This window comes from Mesocricetus auratus, unplaced genomic scaffold (assembly GCF_017639785.1).
Source record: "Mesocricetus auratus isolate SY011 unplaced genomic scaffold, BCM_Maur_2.0 Super-Scaffold_4256, whole genome shotgun sequence".
Classification (NCBI taxonomy): domain Eukaryota; kingdom Metazoa; phylum Chordata; class Mammalia; order Rodentia; family Cricetidae; genus Mesocricetus; species Mesocricetus auratus.
The window spans coordinates 20,505,553-20,527,847 of NW_024429182.1; the positions used below are offsets into that span (position 1 = coordinate 20,505,553).

A 22,295-nucleotide genomic window follows, 5' to 3' on the forward strand; every position below is an offset into this window, starting at 1 on the left:
GTCACCCAGATGTAACTGACTGCTTTTCCTTGTACCTGGCAAGTTGCAGGTGACACTGGCCATTTGCTGAAAACAGGGACTACCTAAGATTTGGGGCAAACAGGAAGGAGTGCCCAGCCACAGCTTATTCCAACCTGGCAACAAACCTGGTCATAAAAGAGAGCTGCTGGAAAGGGATTTGCATGCCCAATAAGGTTTCACTACTGAAGTTTACACAACGCACAGTAATCTGCCAAGCAGGCTGACTCCCTGAATCACATGATCTCGTAGAAACATGAAACTTGACGATGCGCTCCAGCGAGTTTTACTTCCCCTACGCAGGGGTGTTTGCCAGCAGCCTGCAGTTGCTCTCAGAAGTTAGTTCCAGAGGCTTGAGTCCTTGAGCCCAAAGCCTTATCATGCAGCTCCCCAGGAAGGCCAGGAGCTGCTGACATTCCCTTGGAGAGCGACCCACATCTCCTCTCACGAAAAATGGACAAGCTGAATAAGATAACTGTCCCCGCCAGCCAGAAGCTGAGGTAAGCTTCCCTTCGGATCCTTAGCCCTGTTCCTTCCCCACTAGTGTCCCTACTGTTTTAGGAGGCGCCAATACCCTAGAGTACTCCACCAGTTCCAAGGAAATGACTCACGATGCCTATGGGGAAGCAGACAGGGTTTTTAAGAAATGTGTAGGAATGAGTGGACCTAAAGTGGCTGCTTTTTGCCAGTGATAGGGCAAAGGGTGAAGCTCTGGAAAGGCAAGAGATAGAAAATTCTGTGGCCCACATGCTACCAATGGCCAGCTTTCTGGGTCTGAATAGGGCACAATGCCGAGGAAGGGCTTGTCCAAATGGAGTCTACAACCACTGCATGGGGAACATTTGTGGTCATTGTTGGTTATCGTCTGTTTATGCTTGTGAGTGCTCATCTCAAGTTTCTTGTGGGGAACTGTATATCTTTCCAATGCTTTCATGACAGGACAACAATTATCTATTTTGAAAACTACTTCAGGGCCATTCACTTGGTTCATTGGTTAAAGTGCTTGCTGTACCAGCCTAGCGACCCGGCAACCTAAATTCCATCCCCACAACCAGATACAAGGAGAGAGAGAGAGAGAGAGAGAGAGAGAGAGAGAGAGAGAGAGAGAGAGAGAGAGAGAGAGCCAATTCCACACTGTTGTTCTCTGACTTCACACTCACTGCCCAGAACACGTATGCCCTGACACATCATGCCTGCACACGTACCACACATGTACACACACACACACACAAATAATAACAACAACAATAATTTTAAAAACAGTTTTAGCAAATTAAAAACATATATTTATTAAGAAAGAATAAACTAGCAGTGAACTAAGACATAAGTCAAGGGATCACGAAAATATGACTTCCCACATTTTGAGTTTGAAGATCTTTTTGTCCCACTAAAGTGGTGCCAATGGCCTTCAGAGGCTGGAACTTTTAAACGTCCAGGGGTGTGTTATATTCCAGCTGCTGGTTAGAACTTTGGCCTTTCATGGGGTCATACTTAGGAGCTGGAGAACTGGAGATTTTGAGACAAAGCTGAAGAGAAATGAACCTGGACTTGGCAGAGGGACAGCCCTTCACAGTTAGCCTGTGGGTCTTCGAACCCCGAGGGGCGTGGTAAGAAGCTGACCGAGTGCTCTGAAGGGTCTAGAATGGCGGGCAGCACCAGGTGAGCCAGAGCGTCCTTAACATGGATGGGCATCAGAGGGTCCCACAGGCACTCTAGGTTTTTTACTGTTGCAAAGTAGAGAAGAAGATCGGAGTGGCAGAGGCTTGGAGATGTTTCAAGAATTAGGCTCTTGAGAGGCAGCTCAGATAAAAGAGATGGAGAACTGGGGGGAGGTAGTTACATGGTGCTGATATGAGTACAGTCTGCTGTTGAGGAAAGTTCTGTCCAGCAGAGGCTGTATAGTGGCGTGTACAGGATGAGAGGGCCCTGGGAAGCCGGTCCTGGCTTGTGGGGCCGGCAGGAAAAGTAAGAGTGGGGGGGGGCGGTCTAAGCATGCAGAGATGGCAGTGGCTGTGCGATAGAGAGAGAACAGGACAGGTTGGATAGAGGCAGCTGGAGGGACAGCTACTGGGTGCTGGGGACTTAAGGAACCCAGGCATTTAGAGTTAAAGGCACAGCAGCGAGAAAGCAGGGGGAGATCAGAAGATGTGGTGGAGAGCTGCCAAGGCCTCAGTGCCGGGGCTGGTCTGAACAGTCCCAAAGGTCCCTAACTTAAAGCCCTCCCAAGCCTCCTAACTCTCTTTCGGGAACCCGGATGGGAATCGAAATAAAGAGAGCAATAGAATTTTAATCTCTTTATGACCCCTCCCCCCTTGGACAAAGTCCAGTCTAATCATGGAGTGGGTGATGGGCATTACGTAATTATATTATAGGCTTGAAGACCAAAATTATACTTCAGATAATCACACGCTATAGGAATCTGCTTGGAGCAAAGCAGCATTGCCCCTGCCTGGTTACTAAACTGTCTGCACAGAATCAGCCTGTTTTTATGAAATGTGCGCCATCAGCATGGAAATTTGCAAAGGCCTGAGACTGGAAGTAAAGCAACCCAAAGCGCCATGTAAAATGTTTTCTGCGAGCACACGAGAAGCTGGCAGATGAAATGCTTGCCCCCGCTGTTTGTGTGCCCTCCTTGACTGGTAACAGCGATTCAGACAGTTGCCTAGCGAGTTATTTAGCACCAGACAGCGATGTGAATGAGAGTGATATTCAGACTTCTTCAGGCCTCTCGAAGCTTGTAGAGGAACCTGCTCCAAGTAAAGCAAAGTAAACAGCAATGTCAGGACAAGCCACACGGGGAGTGTTAGTGAAAGGGGTTCCACTGAATGACCCAGGGGATGTATGGCCCGGTCTGGAAAGAGCCTGGGGGCAGAAGGGATGGCTAAGAAAAGAATAAAGCAGAATGAACCAAGTAGATGAGGACAAGCAGAGTCGGGGGCTGGGGAGGGGGGAGGGGCCTGGGGAGGAGGAGGCTGGGGAGGAGGGGGCTGGGAAGGAAGGGTCCTGAACATGAAGGACGAAGGCTCCTAAGGCACCACTGAGGGTAGATTCTCGCTGGGAGATTCTCAGTGTACCAGAACTGAGACAGTCGAGGTGGCCAGGTGTGTGTGAACACCAATGTATGCATATATCTCTTTGTTAATAGAAGTTTCCAGACTTTCAGTTCTCATACTTGGTTCTAGCCATGATTTCCCTTTGAGTTTTATAAAGTAGTGACATCAACATAAACTTGCCTGAGACCTGGGTTCTCAATTCTTCCACAGCAAACCTCCCTAGGACCTCACAGGCACCGTGCGTCTAGGTGAGCATTTGGGAGTCTACAATCCCAAAGAGCTTCGGCAGCCATTCTTTTCAGGGTGCTGTGGCTAACTTGAAAATGAAGTTTTATATTTTTAACAACTTCCCCACAGACTGATCATTTGTGCTTGTGTATTTCCCTCAGTATAACACACGTGAACACATACCTATTTGTCTAACTAGAAAAAGTTTTTTACCGTAAGGCTGGTCATATCATGGTTCCTCAATCTTTATCTTATTGGTTAGAGGAGACAGTATTGATTTTGGTCGGACAAGTCAAGGTTTTTGTGACATTAGGCAAGTTTACTTAATTTCCCTGGCCCCAATCTCTTCACCTAAAGGCAAAGATTATAATAATAGTGCCAATACCATAGGGCTATTGTGGGAATTAAATAAATTGTCCCATGAAGCGACTGACACCATGATCCTGGCATAGCATAATTACTAAGTTTAAAAGACAATAACTATTAATGATGTTTTATCATGGTCATTCTTAATAATTCTGTAGTTTGCAATTATTTCCTGGACATAAACAGAGGACTTTATACTGATCCCTAGTGTGCTTCCTGTGAGTTTCATTTCTTCTTTCTATTTTGACCATTTTCTCTGTTGGGTCTAACATCTGTGGCATTTTAGCTTTGCATGGATTGTAGACATGGCACATGTCTCTCAGGCCTCCTCTGAGTGGCCAGTGAAACTGTTCAGGACAGAAGGCTCTGTCATGGGTGTCCAGGCCTTGCTGGCTAGGGATTTACTCTGGACTTTCTCTGACAGACTCCAGGACATAGCTCTGTTTTTACACCCTGAGATTTTCCACTGGAGTTTCCAGTGCCTGGACTTTCCACCTGGAGTTCTACATAGATCGATTCAGCTTTCTTTTACCCTCTGCCTCCTCCTCTCAGGCCCTCCCTGTTTCTGTCAAAGGTTTCATGGTCGACTCTTCGTCTGACTCATCCTCCCTGCACTTCACTCACGCCTACACCGGCCACACCCCCTAGTCTCCCTTCACTTCATGTCTGTGTTCTCTTCTTCCTCACCTTTCCATGTTTCCTACATTTGTCTGACCTACACTCCTCCACAAAATGGGCAATTTGGTCTAAACAATGCCCAAAGTCCTTCTTAAGCCTGAGCTTTGCAGTAAACATGGGAGGCCAATCTTATATATTTCCTAAGCACTGAGCTCTCTGACTATCAAAAAGTACTTGTAATGTATTCAGAAGGGTGACAGAGGTGACGCCAAAAGGCTGGTTCCAAAGTCACCAACCTTGGGGCCCAAAGAAGAGAGGCAGCATGTCCCAAGGTTGAAAGCAAAGGCTAAGGAGATGCAGGGATGGTAACACACACTGTCACCCATTTTTAAAGATCCACTTAGTCACATTTACAAATCTCCAGCAGTGCTTATTAGACACAGATTTGCAGTGATCTTCCCTCAGCCACCGTGGCATCCCTGAGGCTAACTTCCCCAAAAGCACCCATCAGGCTATTCCTGATGAGTAGATTTTGAGAGTACATTTTTTTCTTTTAGGAGTTTTACCTGGCACCATTATAAATCAATTCTGTATTTTCCATCCTCTGCCCTATAAAATGATTCTTTGTCTTTGGTCTTTTCAAGGCCTCAGAGAACGGTTTATCTGATCTTATGTGAAGGTTCCCAGGATTACTGCTAATAAGTGGGGTGTTCAAGGTTGGTGGCTGATCCTAGATCCTGCCTCTGAACTCAGGGAGCTTCTAGGCGCTTACCATCTGTAGACAGAGCCTCATCAGTGGGACCTTTAAGCCTGCTCCACTAGGACTCTGACCCTGCAGGAGTGTCACGGATGCCACAGTGCCTCTCTCAGACACCTGTGACTCTGGCTTTATGATTATACTTCAGTGACTCCTCCTCATTTTTGTGCTTCCCCGTTTTCATTCTGACAGAATTCATACAACTAAGTTTGCCATCTGAACTGTTTTCACGCATACAGTTCAGTAGCATTAGATGCTTTTATAACCGTGTGTAACTGCCACCACCATCCATTCCCAGGACTCCTCCCACTACCCTCCCAGCCCCCCCCCCCCCCCAAGCCAGTCTACTTTATGTCTCCTCTAGGAACCTCAAACAACTGGAACCATGCTGTATTTGTCTATTTACGCCTGACATACTTCACTTAGTTTAATGGTTGTCTGTGGGAAAGTGGTACTTTGCTCCTTTAGGAGTGACCTTGCTTCTTTCTGTTTGCTGTGGTGGCTGTCTCAGAAATGGACTTAATTTTGTCATTCCACAGCCTCTCTGGGTTTCCTGGGTTCCCCCCCTCCCCCGTGGACCCTAGGACCTCTTAGGACCCTAGGGACTAAGTATACAGTTGGTGGGGGTAAGAGAATGACATCCATTACTCCAGATTGAGGTTTGGAAATCTAGCCCTCCTCTCAAGGGTCTCTCTGAGAGAGCAGGAACACCTGAAATGTGACACTAGTTGCTGGCTTCTAGGTCCCATCTGCCCTCTAAGGCCCTAGCACCATTTTGAGGCAGCAGCCCCTGTGATGGCTGATGTGGGGTCTTAAGGATGTCTGGCCACTAAGAAAACTTCTTTTGGGGCATGCCATGCCACCTCTTGACCATGTGTCAAGCCTCTTTATCCCTGCCATGTTTTCTGTCTCTGGGTCTCCATCCACCAGTGTGTTAGCCACTTCTCTCAGCATTGTGACAGAAATTGTGACATTAAGAACAACTTAAATGAGGAGGGGTTTACTTTGGTTCACAATCCAATCATGGCCTGGAGGGTATGGCTTGGTCAACAGCATTAGGAGCCAGCATCATGACTTGGTTACATCTTGGAAGACCAGGAAGCAGAGAGCTTGGGATAGAACCATAAATTGATATTACCTTTGAGATCTTCCCAGAGACACCCACTTCTACTGACTAGTCCATGGTCACGAAAGTTCCACAGCCTTCTGAGACACATCATCAAACACATGAGCCTATAGGGACATTTTGACATTTAAACCATGGTTTAAATAGTCTTTTTCATTTCCTTCCTTCCTGTATTTTATTCCAAAGCTGAGGGGCATTTACTACTTAAAGGCATCCTCCTCCAGGCTCCTGCCCCCTCCACCTGACCCACCCTGCTCTGTCAGACTTGTCTTTACTTTCTTTCCAAAGCAGTACACTGGCAGCTACTCCTGCAGTCTTAGTTTTCATTCTGGTATTTTCACAACTCCCCCATGACTACTAGGCCTTTAAAATGCCATGTGTTCGTCAAAGCCTATTTCAAAGGCAAAGGAGCCAGCATAAGAACACTGGATGTCCCCCCCTTGCTGGGCTATACTCTTCTGTTGACCATTTGCCTGATGAAGGGACCTTAGTAACGCAGGAGCATCTCTGCCTCCATGAAGCTTACGGGGTCCCCAGACCTTCTTCAGATTTCACCCCTTCACACGGTGTAGGCAGGGTACATGCAGCCAGGCTCCTGTGCTTCCTTGAGTGCATAGCCACACACACCGAAGAGCCCACATAGAGTTTAACTCTGTTGTCACAGGCCTTAGTAACTTCAATGAGAGGCTTTGTTGTTGTTTTACACTGGACATTATACAGCCAGTGCTGGTCAAGGCATCTATGTTGCAGCGTGCCTGCTTGCCTATGTGGAGACATGGTGTTTATGGAGAAACACTGAGTCCTACCTTTCCAGAACATAAGAGACATCTCTCAAGCCTCCTTATGTCTCAAGTCCGGTCGAGACATCTGTGCAAGCTTGTGCCAATAAAGCCAACTACAGCAACTCACCTTTCCCTGTTGCCTATGGATGAAGAGAGAAAGCAGGTGGCACACCATCCCTTCTGCTTCCTCTGCCTCACGGAGCCATTTAGAACTTTCTAGTTTAGTCAGCGTCCTAGACAACTGTTTTTAAAAAGCTAAAAGGCATGGGCTGGAGAGTTGGCGCAGTGATTAAGAGCACTTGTTGTCGAAGGACAGGTTCGATTCCCAGGACCCATATAGAGTCTCATCATCTCCTTGGGTACCAGAAATGCATATAGTGCACAGACATGCCTATGTATACAGAAGCAAAACATTCATGCGCAGAAAATAATAAAAATAAAACCAAAAAAGCTAAAATGGAGCCTGCTCACTTGTCAGAAACCTCCATGAAGCCCTGTAGACTTAGATGTAACTCGGATACAGCTCAGGTTGTTGCATATTTTCAGGCCCGAACTTGAATTCCACTGACTCAGGTGTGAGTGGCACCACACTGGTGTTTTACAGTGACGGGGCCTACAGTGGTTCCCATTGTCTGAGGATAAGTTGTAATTACAAACAGCATAACTGGCTTTAGCTGCAGTCCAAGCATCCATCGCCAGTGCGGTATAATTTAGAAGATGCTTTGGGAAAGTGTCTTTGCTGTGCTAGAAAGAGAATTCACATTAATTGGAATAGGTGGACCTGGGTCTGGGTACCTGCTTAGTCTGGGAGGACACTTAATCCATCTTACGTTGGCTCTTTCATCTGGAAAATAGACATAATACCATATGCTAATAATATACACATAAACTAGGGGCATCGTAACAGTGAATATGGAAAACTAACAGTGGGACTATCCTCCATACATCCTGGTCTCAATGTCCTGGATACGCAGATTGTGTCCTTAGAGAGCTCCACAGATGATGAAGTGCCTTGGGGTTCTGGGTCAGAATCACTAAGTACAGTAGTTAGGAGCCTGGCTGTTCTCGGATGCTGGCATCAGTCAGGAGGCATGGCTGTGACAGCCAGTGTGGACCCAGAAGCATCTGCAATCTTCCCGCCTCCAGCACGGAGATCGTTTAGTTAGCAAGGGTTATGAGTTGAATGAATGGAAAACTGTTCTGGATAAGGAGGTCAGAGGTGGAGACACAGCCACAGAGTTCCCCAGGTGGGAGATGATGCCTGTGGGCAATAGAGCAGAAACGTAGACATAGAATGCTTTCCTGCATCCCCACACATACTTTAAACCAGTGGTCCTTAACCTCTAGGTGAAGACCACTTTGGGTGTTGAAGGACCCTTTCACAGGGATCACCTAAGGAAAATACAGATATTTACATTACAATTTATAACAGTAGCAAAAGTGTAGCTATGAAGTAACAATGAAAGTAATTTTATAGTTGCGGGTCACCACAACTGTATGAGGAACTGTATTCAAGGGTTGCAGCATCAGGAAGGTTGAGAATCACTGCTTTAAACTATACCTGTAAGCTACATCTGTTAGTGCCAACCTGTAACCCTATGCATTCAAAAGGTTGAGGCAGAAGAGTCACAGGCTCAAGGCCATCCTGGGCAACTTAGAAAGACCCAGTTTCAAAATAAAAAGTAAAGAGAGGGACTGGAGATACAGTTTAGTGATAGAGTACTTACCTAGCATGAATGAAGCATTGAACCCCATGCCCACTACTGAAAACAATAGGAAGAAAAACAAAAACTGTAGTTGGTTCAGGTGTGAAAATATGTAGCAGGAGGAATAAGGTTTTTTTTAAGTACACACACACACACACACACCCATGCACACGGCACTGGACAAACCAAGAAATAAGAAATAATTTCATTTTTTGTGATAGGCTCAAACGTGAGAAACATACTTTCTTTTTAAATTATCTTGTGTGTTTTGCCTCCATGAATGCCTGTGCATCATGTTCATGCCTAGTGCCCAAGGAGGCCAGAAGAGGGTGTCAGAGCCCCCGGAATTGGAGCTTTAGATGGTTATGAGCATCCATGTAGGTGCTGGGAATTGAACCTGGGTCCTATAGAAGAACAGCCAGTGCTCTTAACTGTGGAGTCATCTCTCCAGCCCTGATAAATACATTTTCAAAAGAGAAATGGAAAGCCAAGCACTGTGTCATATACCTGTAACTCCAACATTAGCAGGATGAGGCAGACAGAAAGTTCAAGGTCATCGTGACCTACATAGTAAATTCCAGGACAGCTTGGGCTATATGGGGTCTTGTCTCAACAAAACAAAACAGCAAAATACAGAGAAGAAAAGGAATGGAAAGGATATTGCTAAAATCTTAGAAAGCTAAATTCTGCATACATATGATTATTATTTTTTAAAAGATCTCACAGTTGCCATGCCAACCCCAGATGGCTGGGCCTATGTGCCTAGTGCTGTATTTTAGGGTGAGTGTTGTTCTTTTAAAATGAGAATAGCACTATTAGTGGTAAGCTCAGTCAGGGAGCCTTGCCCAGCAAGTGCAAGGTCCTGCATTTGAGTGCTCTCTCTCTCTCTCTCTCTCTCTCTCTCTCTCTCTCTCTCTCTCTCTCTCTCTCTCTCTCTCTCTCACATACACACACACACACACACACACACACTAAAACAAAGCTATTCATTTAAAACTTCAAAAGTATTGAGGAAAATAATGTTTTAAAACTATTACTGACTACTCTGTGTGTCTGAATGGTGTCGGAGGTTATATGATCTTGTGAGTTTACTAAATGTTACTATATAAACGGTGAAATTTGGATTGTGTGTGTTTTGCTACAATCAAAAACATGTTTGGGCCAGCGAATCAGCTCAGTGAGTAAATGAGTTTGCTAAGCTGAGGACCAGTTCCTGGACAACACATGGCACCAAGGAGCACATGCACACTAGTGTGTGTGCACACACACTAGCAAGCAAATAAACAAATAAATTAAATGCTAAAAATTGATAATATAGATTATTTAAGGGGTACTGGTCATAGTTTTCTTTGACCAATTGGATATTACTTCAAGGTTTTTAAAAAATGTGTTTGTGTTGTGCTGTGTGCATTTAAGTGTGTGTAACTGAATGTTTGAGCATTTGTACATGTGTGCACATGTATGTGGAGGCCAGAGGCAGAGACCAATGTTTAGCGTCTTCTTCAATTGCTCTCTGCTTTATTTTATGAGACAGGTTTTTCACTAAACCTGGAGCTCAAAGATTCAGCTAGACTGGTTGGCTAGCAAACTCTGGGATTCTCCTGTCTCTGCCCCCAATCCCATACGTTCTGGGAGATTATACTCAGGTCCTCGTGTTTGTTTGTATAGCAATAAGGAGTGAGCCTTCTCAGCAACCCTAAAGGTATTCTTGACATACATTTCTAGATGCTTTTTAAGAATTTCAAGGTTTTTTTTTTAAATTCTCTATCCTCTTCCCCAAAAACACACACACACACACACACACACACACACACACACACACACAATGTTCCTTAGTGTCTCTGTTTGTAACTCAGAGCCCAGGAAGAAAAGTCTAACTGAGTCAGATGTTTTCAGGACCTAGGAAAAACTATTCTTCACAATTGATCTTTAAGTAGGTATCTGTGGCACATCCCTTTAATCCCAGCACTCTGGAGGCAGAGGCATGCAGATTTCTGTGAGTTTGAGACCAGTCTGGTCTACAGAGCTAGTTCCAGGATAGCTTCCAAAGCTACAGAGAAACACTGTCTCAGAAAACCAAAACCAACCAAACAAACAACCCCCCCAAAAAACTCTTTACTTTTAACAATGTTTTGGGGTTCAGCTGCAGGAATGGGTACCTAGTCAAGAAGGTGGCCCGACTGTGTAATACTATGCAGTCAAAGGCAAGATTCTTTTTTCTCCAGTCGAGTCAATTACATTTTGTTTATGTTGGCATGCACTAGCCATACACAATGGGTTTCATTATGAGATCTTCACATACACAAACATAATATATAATACATTTTGATCATAAGTTAACATAAATATTTTTACTAACATATAATAATCATATAAAACAATAGAGTCCATTCTGAGGTGTTCACAGATGTAGCTAAGGTACCTTAATCATGTAAGGAATAAGCATTACATCACCCCTTCGTTTCCCAAGAAGTTAGTTTTGAAAAATGACACACTGAAATTCTTTAAGCATGTTCATTGTCTAGAAAAGCATTTCCAGAATTTTCTGAAAGCATGTTTGAATGACTTCTTGGTCACCTCCTTTTATAAAAAAAAATTCCTAGCTGCTTTGGTTTAGAAACCCTGTTTTTTGTTTTTTGTTTGTTTTGAGGTGGTATTTTTTTGCTGGCAATGGAAAAGCTGAGCATACCAAACTTCACTAGACGGCGCCTGGTAGAAACAGTGAGAATTAATTAACATGTGTGGTTCACCCAAGGGCGCATGTCTCTGTGGACACAGAAACCTCGTGCGATTGTGTGATTTTCATAATTTGCCTTTTTACAGACTCAAGGAGAGCTTTCCTCTCTATCCACTTCCCTACAGCACAAGTGGTAAGCACCAAGATCAGCAGGGCCCCTTCATGCTTGGAGGACAGGAAAAGCTGCAGCCCTCGAGGCACCAAGGGCTCCTAGACACTGAAATCAGGAAGAGGAAGGACCATGGCAATTTCTGTGGTCATGCCAAGTGACAAATCTTCCAAGAACTTTTGAAGTCAGGATAGCACAGGTTTTGATCAGCCCATCTGCCTCAATGTGGAGATTCCCTGGCCAGTCTTCCCTTGACGGGGTAAATGGAACTAGAACTTTAAATAAGGTAGCAAATAATTGTAGACGTGTCCCTGTCCTTAGTGGTGCCAAATCCAGTCCAACTTCTGTCTGTTTATGACCCTGCTCAGCAGTACAGACATGCCAACCACTAGCAGCAAATATTTACAGATGTCTGTGGGAAAATAGAGACAGGGCAGGATGTGGGAAGCATTGGCCATCTATTTTCCATGGCTGCTGGCTGTGGGGTGTTGTCAGGTGTACACGGGCTCTTTGCCCCAGACTCCACGGGACCTTTCTGCCTGGCGCTACTCTTCTTCCAGTCTGTTTGGGCCCCACCAACGTGTTCCAGACCTGGAGAGCCTCATGACATCTCCCTCTTCTATCGAACAAGCACCACTCTGTCCCCTTCCCCTCTCACTGCCATCTGTCCCTTCCTCTTTTCTTTCTGCTCCTCCCTAAAGGCTAAGACATCCTAAGAACTCATGCTTCCTACCAGAAAAACGTTTGACCTTGGAAGCCAATAACAGGGCAGGGATGAGGACACGTGTGTGCCCAGTATGACTGCTGGGCAGGTAGGGGGACTCAGTGTTGTCTCCACAGATAGAAGGGAACCTGCCATAGAGGCCCATGGTGAAGGTGATCATCTTCCCAGAAGAGGGCCCAAGTTGAAATAAATCACCGTGCCATCCAGACAGGGCAAAGATCATACACCTTGGAGTCACACCTCATTTTGCCTATCACCCCTTACCAGTGATAAGACTACAAGAGTTCCTCAATTTCTCAGACCAAAAGTTCTAATCTGTATAAATGGGGAACCCACAGCAGTATAAATATTCTTTATCCTACTGTAGATACAGTCAGGTGAGGTCATGACACGTGCAATTACTTCTGGTTCTTAGTCCAAGGCTGTCTGCTGGCCTAAGGGTGGGTCAGACTTTCAGAACTGTCTCGCTCAGTCTGTGCTTCAGTCAGGGTTCTGGGCTGTGTCCCAGGAAGGAATAGGTACCTTGTCTCCCAGGAGACCTAAGCCAGGTGGGAAAGAACAGGGAAGGGGTTTGACAAAAGAAACAAAGCAATTGTCTGCTGAGCTAACCCTGGGACTGGTCAGTTGCCATAGAACTTAATTCTCTCCCCTGGGGCAATCTGAGGCTGGCTCAGATCATAACCAAGGTCTCTGTCATTTCTAAATTTCTATGACCTCATGGACAAAACAAAGAGCCTAGATTTCAAAGCCAGACAGTCTGAAACAGCACCATGGTCTTTCTGGGCTTCAGTATTTATACCTATAAGATGGGATGCTGGCACTTAACACTAGGATGTTACTCTGGCTACCCTGCCATGGAAGGAACTGTCAAAATGTCTTGCCAATTACATTGCATTGTTTAGGAGGAAGCAACTGTGGTTGCTGAATCCACAAACCTAAATATAACACCAATGATGCCACAGGAAGGTCAAACTAGAGGAGGTGAGCATGGCGAAGTTGAGGCCAGACAAGGAGTATGGAGGAAAGAGGCTAGCCTTCTGAGGGGAGAGAGTGAGGAAGGAGGCCACCGGAGGATGTCTGTGGCATGCAAATAACGGAACAGCATCATTTCAGAATGGTGGGTAGGGAACCAGTGATGTCACGTTTAAGACAAGTTCCACAAGACGAAGACGTGTAGGACTCAGACTCCTTGGCTTTTTTCTGTATCTTTGCTCTGATTTTGCAGGGGCCAGAGGAGTTGGGCAAGCATGGAGTGGGGAGGGATCCCTGCCCTCCCTTATAGAGGGCAGTATGTGTATTTAGCTTAACTACGGATCCCAAGCTTGGCTGGCTCCTTGAATTGTAGAACAAATCAGACAAAACTAGCAAATAATGACACCAAACATTAAGGAGTAGTCTGGAAAAAGAAGTAAATCAAGGTAAAGAATATTTTGAGCAAAATAAAAAATAATACAAAAAGAATGTGAAGAACTAAGTATTAGAATTTTGAATGTGGGCCTGGGTAGATGCCTCACCAGTTAAAGCACTGGTGAGGGTGAGAACCAGAGTTCAGATCTCCAGAAGCCATGTCAGGGGACATCAAGACTTACCTGCAGTTTCAGACTTGGAAGGCAGCAACGGGATCCCCAGAGCAAGCTAATTTGCAGAAGCAGCCATATTGGTAAGTTCTGGCTTTGAGGACCCCTCCTCAGTGAGATGGAGGAGATTCCTTCCACATGCACCGGCACACGTGTGCACGTGAATCCCACATGTGCATTACATAGAGAATGAGAAAAAGGAGGGAAAAAAAGAAATCTTAAATGAAGACAGGATAGGACGGTGCTGTTGTTAATGTCTTTTTACCTCAGACTCCAAGATGGAGCACTGATTGCAGCTTTACGCCAGAGATTTTTTTTTCTGTGACAGAGCCAAAACCCGGGCCCTCGTGTCTCACATGCTCTGCCACTGAGCTGCCACCCCAGTCTTTGTTTTACTGAGACAGTCTCACCACATGTCCTAGACTGGCCTCCCACCTCAGGCTCTCTAGGGCTGGGGTTATTGGCTGCAATGCCGCACTAGGTGGGCAACAGTGTCTTGTATGAAAGCTGTCAGCCTGAATTCCCAGGAAGAAACCTCACATCAGTCCTGTGTCTTCAGTATCTCACTGTTCCAGGTGCAGGCTCAGCAGAGAAAGGTCTCTCTGAGCTCCTGGCCACCAGTGTCCCCTGCTCATGCTGTCTCCATTCTCCCCACTTAACCATAGGCACACCCCAGGAATGGTCTCTGAGCACTTGCTGCTGTCTGGACTATGCTCACCCTGAGCCTGTGGACTACCAAGGCTTTGTCACTCCCTTGGCCGGTTAGCCACTCACAGCAGCCATCCACTTGCTTCTCTGACCTTCCCACCAGGCCCTGAAGGTCCCAGATGAGCTCACCTCTGAGCCTTCACACCTCCCGTTCCTCTCCTGTGTCTGGCATTTCCTGGTCTGTTCACATGACTCGTGATGGTGACAAAACACCAGCAAGATCTAAGAGAACTCAGAAGCTCCAAACCTGAAGGTCCAAGGACGCCAGATTACAAGCTCCATTTTCTTCCTTTTCTATGGCTTCCTGGAAGTTTCGCTTTTTCTAAATTAAATATTATTACAATTTAACTTTTAAAAAAGTGGGCTGGAGCCCACTCAATTAGCTTTGCTCAATTAGCAAAGCACACACCCAGCATGTGTGAGGCCCTGAGTTCAACCCCAGCATTGAAAATAGAAGTCCTGTGAAGATGATCAATAACAACTTAAAAAGCAATCTGGAGTCAAAAATATCAAACCATGTACACACTCAAAAGGTGTTGACAGGCTGTCCCAAAACAAACAAGCAAACAAAAACCAGAAAGATGACTCAGCAGCTAAGATTACTTGCTACCAAGCCTATTCTGGACCCAAAAGGAAGGAGAGAACAGACACACCAAAAATCCAATAGACCTACAGATGTTCTCTAAAATACTTTTAATTTAAACTGTAAGTTTAAAACAAAAGCAGTTTTAAACATATCTTTGTAGTAAGAAGTAGTGAAGAGATTGGATATATTCTTTCCAGGGGGAGACACAGAGAGAGGATAACAGAAAATATTGCTCCAAATTAACCTTAGGAACAAGTAGCTGGAGACACCAAGCTATCGGTTTGTATCAGTGCAGAGGTCCTAAAAGTGCCTGAGATGACAGGCTTCGTGAGAGATCAGAATGAGCTCCAGCAATGATCAGCCAAGATGAAAATGTCAGGCGAGGCTCAGAGTAAACTGGGGAGCGACTGCAAGCTCATGAAGAAGGGAACAGCACAGAGTGGGGGGGTCTCAAAGCCTGGCACACCGTTTTCCAGGTAGGGAGGGGCACGCTTGGGTCCTGACCAGCTCACCAGGCAGGGCTAGCCCTACAGCTCCAGAAGCATGAAACACAAGAACTTTGCAGGATTTGCTTCCCTTTGAGATTCTGTTAATCCAAAAACCAGCCCACAAAGGGATTTTCTCTGAGCTGGTTGCTTCGTATTTGTTTTCTTCTGGGAAGTGAAGTGAGGGAAATGCCAAGGTGCTAAGTCCCCTCTTCATGGTCCAGTGAGTGCAGCGGAGCTATAAGAAAAGCAAGATGCTTTACACACACAGACACACACACACACTCACACACTTTCTCACACATGCTCACATACACTCACACACACACACACACACACACACCTTTAAATTTTTTCAGCTAGCCTTTAAAAAATATGCTTGTGGCAGATGCTCCCATTTTTGTATCACCTTCTGTATTTAGTAAGAGACAATGGGGCATGAATCTTGTCAAATGTGAGCTTTGTTGGACTCCTGTTTAGTGACTGGCCACACTGCGGTATGACTGCTTTCCCTAAGGCCCCACACCTTGGTGCCCCACGAACCATCCTTCCAGAATTTGTCTCCCCTTGAATACCTAGGGATCTTCTGAAGATTGGCTGTGGTCCTCCCTGGTGTGCTTTCACAGACCAGATCCCCAGGGCTATGGTGTGTGTGTGTGTGTGTGTGTGTGTGTGTGGAGGGGTGCTCAAGGCTCTCCTACCATGATAATGCTGTCTGAGGTTCTCAGGCTCAGCTACACACTGGAGACACTTGAGAGCCAATGACTCTGGGTTCAGTGGTCTGGAGTGAGGTCAACATATCAAGATGATTAAAGAACATACTGGGTGATTCTAACCCTCAAGCCTAAATAAGGCCACTTCTTTAGCTTAGCCTGTCTTCCGTGGGGAAGTTGTAATGAGATTGCCCACACACTTACTGGGGAAGACAAGTTGAGATGCCTGTGACTTGTGGGGTTGATGTTCCATGCTGGGCCCAGGTGCAGGGACACCCAGCAGGCAGGAACCGTCCTGGCTGGCATACCTGCTGAGTAGAGATAAAGGCAGAAGGCAGGGCCACCAGCAACCACAGCTCTCCCTTCCTGCTCTTCTCCCAAGCTGAAGGTAGATGGGGCGATAGGCTGTTGACTGAAACAGAAGGCTGGGAACATTCTGTTTGCTGGACATTGAGGCATCACTTTGTTCCAGTTAGAATGGCTACTATCAAATGACATAGGATTACAAGGGTGTGGAGGAAAGTATGGTGGGAATATACTTCAGTAGTTAGTATAATGGAAAGCAGCATGGACATTCCCCCAAAAATTAAAGAAAAAAATAGAACTACCATATGATGCAGCAACCCCACTACTTGACATATTGAAGGAAATGAAGTCAGTATGTCAAAGAGACAGCTACATTCCCATGTTTACTATAGCACTAGCCACAGGAGCAAAGAAATGGAAACAACCCAAGAGTCCACAGCCAATGAATAGAAAAACAAAATGTGATGCACATAAATGGTGGAATATTATTCAGTTGTTAAAAACATAATGGGATGGGTAAGGAAGCGTGGGAAGAGGGATGGGGAACTAGTGATTGATAATTGATAAATTAAGAGGGATGGGGAACTAGTGATTGATAACTGATAAATTTAGAGGGATGGGGAACTAGTGATTGATAATTGAGAAATTAAGAGGGATGGGGAACTAGTGATTGATAACTGATAAATTAAGAGGGATGGGGAACTAGTGATTGATAATTGATAAATTAAGAGGGATGGGGAACTAGTGATTGATAATTGATAAATTACAGGGTTTTATTTCCCCCCTTGTTATTGCAAATGGGTTTCGTTTCCCCATATAATATATTCTGATTATAGTCTCCCCACCCCCACAACTCCCAGGTCCTCCCCACCCACCCAAATCCACACCTTTTGGTGCCTTAGGAACTGGCCTCCAGCAGTCAGGCTCAAAGGAAAATCCACTAATTGGTGTACTGTGACATTTTTATCTGAGGGGGTAAGGGAAAAAACACACACCACACTCACACACTATCTCTTGATGGTTTCTTTCCTTTATTCTTCTAGTATATTCTCTTCTCTACAGCCTATACACCCCAACAAAGTCTTTCAGGCAACATAGGAATTACAATGTAATTACATTCTATTTTCCAAGTGAGTGATTATAATGATACAGGTAAAAATGTATTTTTCATCTCCCTTACATGATTAAAACAAAGTCATCCCAAGAACACACATATGTTTACATCCAAATAACCTGTTAGAGATTAAAAGAATGTGAGCAAGCAGAGGATGTTTTTCTCAGCCATCTTTTACTGGCAGACTGTATATTGTGATTACAAAGTAAGTCAATCACTTTATTACTTACTTGGAAGGCAATTTTATAAGGAATCTTAAGGGAATCAAACCTAAACTTTTATACTTGAAAAACAATCAGTCAGCTCTACTTTAAATCTTTAGGGTGCATGCCCACTCATTATAGTTTCTTATTGAGAATCCAAGCAAGAAAGGCCTGTTGTCAGTTAATGATAACGAGGCTGCTTTGTTCTTGTTCCCTGACTTTAAAGAGGTCCTCACTCAACTGTGTGCCTTTCTAAAACTTTAGATTGTCTTCTTAGGTTTTCACCTCAAAGCTATTTAGCAAAACCATCTTAATCTAACTTTAAGTTATTTTCAGAGCTTTGTTTCAGCTATGATGCTCTCCGAAACCTGTGAACACATCACCCAACATTAAGATTAGAATTTAAACTAGCTGGGATACTGGGACTCAATTGTTTTTCTTAATCATTAATTCAAGTCATAGTCTGTGTGGATCTTCAATAGAAGTTCATCTGTTCTAGCTGTGTGACACTTCCTTGTTTCATTTTTATCATCAGAACTCTATTTAAACTAATGTTATTATTATCAATTAAACAGTAGAGCTTAGGAAGAAATCATCTTTATAATAATCCACAGGTGAAAATGCCCAGTATGATGGAATGTTTCCATGAGATAAACACACTACAGTACAGACAGTGGGGATCTCCCCACACCCATTCACACCATGCCAGACACTAAAGAAAGATGGCAGCAGCAAACATGTAAAGACAGAGTAGAGCAAAAGACTTCTGGAGTCTGTGGTCTCTGGGCCTTGTTTCTTGGAGATTCACCCATCGGGGGTTAGGCTCCTGGTGGGTTGACACCCTGAAGTCAACTGCCATGACAAGGCTATGGGCATACACCCTTTCTTTCTCTCTTGCAGAAAACAAGCATCTAAAAAAAGAGGAAGAAGAAAAGAAATAAAATAAAAACCAGGATAGGTGAAACAAAAAGAACCAAAGAAAAGCACAAGGCACATACACGGAGACAGAGTCACACACATTTCACACACAGAAATCTCATAAACACAAAATCAGAAACGATATAAATAACCAAAAGACCTGTAAGGTACAAAGCACTATGACTGAGTCAGTTTTGTGTTGGCCATCTACTGCTGAGCATGGGATCAGCCTGTAAGTGTGAGCAACTATACTTTGATAGTACAAGTAGGTTCTGATATTCTAGGAAAAAGGAAAGTTTGTTTCTACCATAGAGAAATGATAACTGCTTGAGATCTGTAACATTTGGCCTGATGTGAACCCTGCACAATGTGTATATATGGACCCCATAAATATATTCAACCTTTATGTGTCTATTGAGATAAAAATACAACTGACTCAAAAATTGAATATGTTTAGAGGGAACCATATATACACATACATATATTAAGAATAAATATAAGGTCACAGATGTCCTCAAATTTATTAATTAAATGTTTCTATGCATTAGCCATTAGAATTTGGACAGCTGTTTCATGGAATGTTACTAGTGGGGAATGGAATTAAGAGGGGCCATTTTTAGTATTGTTTCCATAATACCTTCCATAGTATCACTTGTACAGTCATATATACTTCATGTATTTACTATTGCAGAACCTTATAGATGTTTCTTTCCTGCTCCACCTTTTCCCGCCTGTGGATGCCACTGATCTTTTGCCATCTCTTCAGCTTTCCCCTTTCTACAGTGTCACGCACACAGGTGGAACCAGACAGTATGTAGACGTTCTGAACTGGTTTATTTTCACTTGACATGTGTTTTAATTTAAAATAGTCATAGGTCACACTCTATCATGAAGGAAGTCAGAGCAAGAACCCAGAGGCAGGAACTAAAACAGAAATCATAGAGGAATGCTACTTACTGGCTTGCTCCTCGTGGCTTACTTAGCCTGCTTTCTTATAGCACCCAGGACTACCTGCCACAGTGAATTGGGCCCTCCCACATCAATTATCAATCAAGAAAATACCCCCCCAGGCTTGCCCACAGGCCAATGTTGTGGGACATTTTCTGAGGTTCCCTCTTCCCAGAGGTCTGTAGTTTGTTTCTCGTTGACGTAAAGCCATTTATCACACTAGGCAAGTACTCTACAATTGAGCTACATTCCCACTCTCAGAATTCTTTTTCCAGTGACCGGTATGAAGCATTGTATATCCAAAACATCTGTCTTACTACGAGTGGCATCTCCAGCTCCAGCCATTCAATTTCTGGTAGTGATTTCTAGAATGCCTATTAGGAATGACAAAGTAGCCCTGAGGGTTAGCTGTGCTTCAAATAGGACCACTACCTTTGGTTTTAATGAAGGTAAAACTGTATTGCAAAAATCAGCTTAGATGTTAGTATTTTATGCTTGTGATTTTTTTTTACAGACAGCTTCAAAAGATGGTCCATGATATTAAGAACAATGAAGGTGGAATAATGGATAAAATAAAAAAGTAAGTAGTCTCGATTATTTATGAAAAGTTTCTAGACCCCAGTAAGCCTCTTTGCCGATGCAGCAATCTAAATCAGACCAAATCAAATCAAGTTAGAAAAAGCCCAAGTTTAATGGATACAGCACTCCTGGGTGGCCTTCCAGCCCCACAAAGAGGAGAAGGGAAAGGGAGACCAGAAAAGCCACCAGTCTAGTTTCTGGAGGGCAGTTTAAATACCCTGTGGGAGTGGTCTTAAGTAACTCTGGGGGAGGGGATCATCATTTGGTGGGCTTTCTGAGATGCAGCAGGGTTTGGAGGGAGATGGGGGAGAGGGCTTGGGTGGAATTTCCACCATAACACCCTAGACTCTTTGGTTATATGAATACCAGCGACGGGGGCAAAGCTTTTACCATATCATCCCAGACTCTTTGGGTATATGGATGCCAGAGGCTGGGGTGAAGCTTCCACCTTAACAATTTATATGAAAGAAGTTGATCTGTGCTGAATGGAGAGCAAAGCTCTCTGCCATCGAGTGAGGACCATGTTGCCTCTCCCCTGTTTACTAGGTGGTTAGGTCTACATCCTGGAAACAGGGCAGTGAATGAATGAACTGGGACTTGGGGGTCTGCAATTTTCCATCTCCATGAAGAGGTGTGCTGGGCCCACTCAGGGCACTTATCAGGAAAACCACTTGGGTGACCATGAGCTGAGGCCCAGGGATGAACCTGAAGAAGCCATTAAGAACTCAGGAGACTCAGTCTGGCTTCTCTTGTTCAGCCTTGTCTAAGTACGGTCCAGGCAAGTATGCCTGCTTTCTTGTGATGTCATATCGCTGACCTACATTTTGATGTCTGCTTTTTAAATTGCTGCCTTAAAATCATGTTTCGATGAACTCTGGAAGAAGTAAAGCCAGAATCTTGCATTTTCAAGTGCACCAAAACCCCAGAGCCCCTTATGTCAAAAAACAAAAACAAACAAACAAAACCACAACTGAAATCCCAACTGCTTGAAATTTTAACTCAGTTTTAAGGCACTTGCAGGGTCCTAGCATGCATAAGACCCTGGATTCAGTCTATACACACACACACACACACACACACACACACACACACACACACACCAGAAATTGTACATACTTTTTGCATTTACCACTCAAAATCTAACTCAAGACGAAAAGAGAAACAGTATTTTGTTTTGTCTTTTAACATAGGATCTCCATATGTAGCCCTGGGTGGCTCTGGATTTACTATGTAGACAGGGCTAGCCTCAAACTCACAGAGAGAAACCTGGCTCTGCCTCCTTGGTGAGTGCTAGAACTAAAGGTGTTTGCTGTCACACTCTACCTAGTGTTTAGTCTTCAAATTTGCTTTTTTTAAAATTAATATAATTCTGATTCACCATGAAAAAAAGTCAAAGAATTTGAAACATACCAGGAATGCTCACTTCCTCATCTTCTCCCACTAACCCCTCCCCCAAAACAAGCATCATCCTGGGTGAGACATTTTCATCTCAAGCAGCTGCATATACCATTCTCCCTGCTTGTGGTGCTGGTTTTATCATGGACGTCTTTATTAGTATGCAAAAAAACCCATATTTTTGTAAGTCCTGGCTAGTAGTCTATTGTAACAGAACTATAATCAGACAGACTGATTATAGATTGTGGGTGTGTTAAAGGGGAGGGTGTGAGTTTTGACCGGTAAAGTGGTTTTGGAGTGATGGTTTCGTATCAATCAAAATTCTCTAGCCATTCCTTTCCATTCATTGGCACAGATAAGACTCTAATGAGGGTCTTTTCAGACTTCAAGTACTCCAATAATCTAAATTTCTGAAATAAAATTTCTAAGTGGAAGTTAAAGTTTTATAACTATTTCCCTCCCCCAATAGTTCAGTTCGTTTCTCTGTGTCTGTAGAACAGCGTATTTATTTCCAATCATTTTCAGAACCTAACATGTAC

General features: G+C 44.2%; 1 protein-coding gene across 2 annotated transcripts in view; it reads left to right on the forward strand.

Moving 5' to 3' along the window:
• Positions 1 to 253: 253 nt before the first annotated feature.
• Blnk (B cell linker) overlaps positions 254 to 22,295 on the forward strand; it is a 65,625-nt gene continuing 43,583 nt past the window's right edge. The window contains exons 1-2 of one of the 2 annotated variants that reach the window (XM_005063609.4): positions 254 to 518; positions 20,297 to 20,362. In XM_005063609.4, the coding sequence (XP_005063666.1) occupies positions 472 to 518; positions 20,297 to 20,362 (113 nt within the window). In that variant the 5' untranslated portion in view covers positions 254 to 471. Of the gene's footprint in view, positions 519 to 1,537; positions 1,678 to 20,296; positions 20,363 to 22,295 lie in introns of those variants that run through there. The other variant, XM_040744626.1, reaches the window with a different exon arrangement.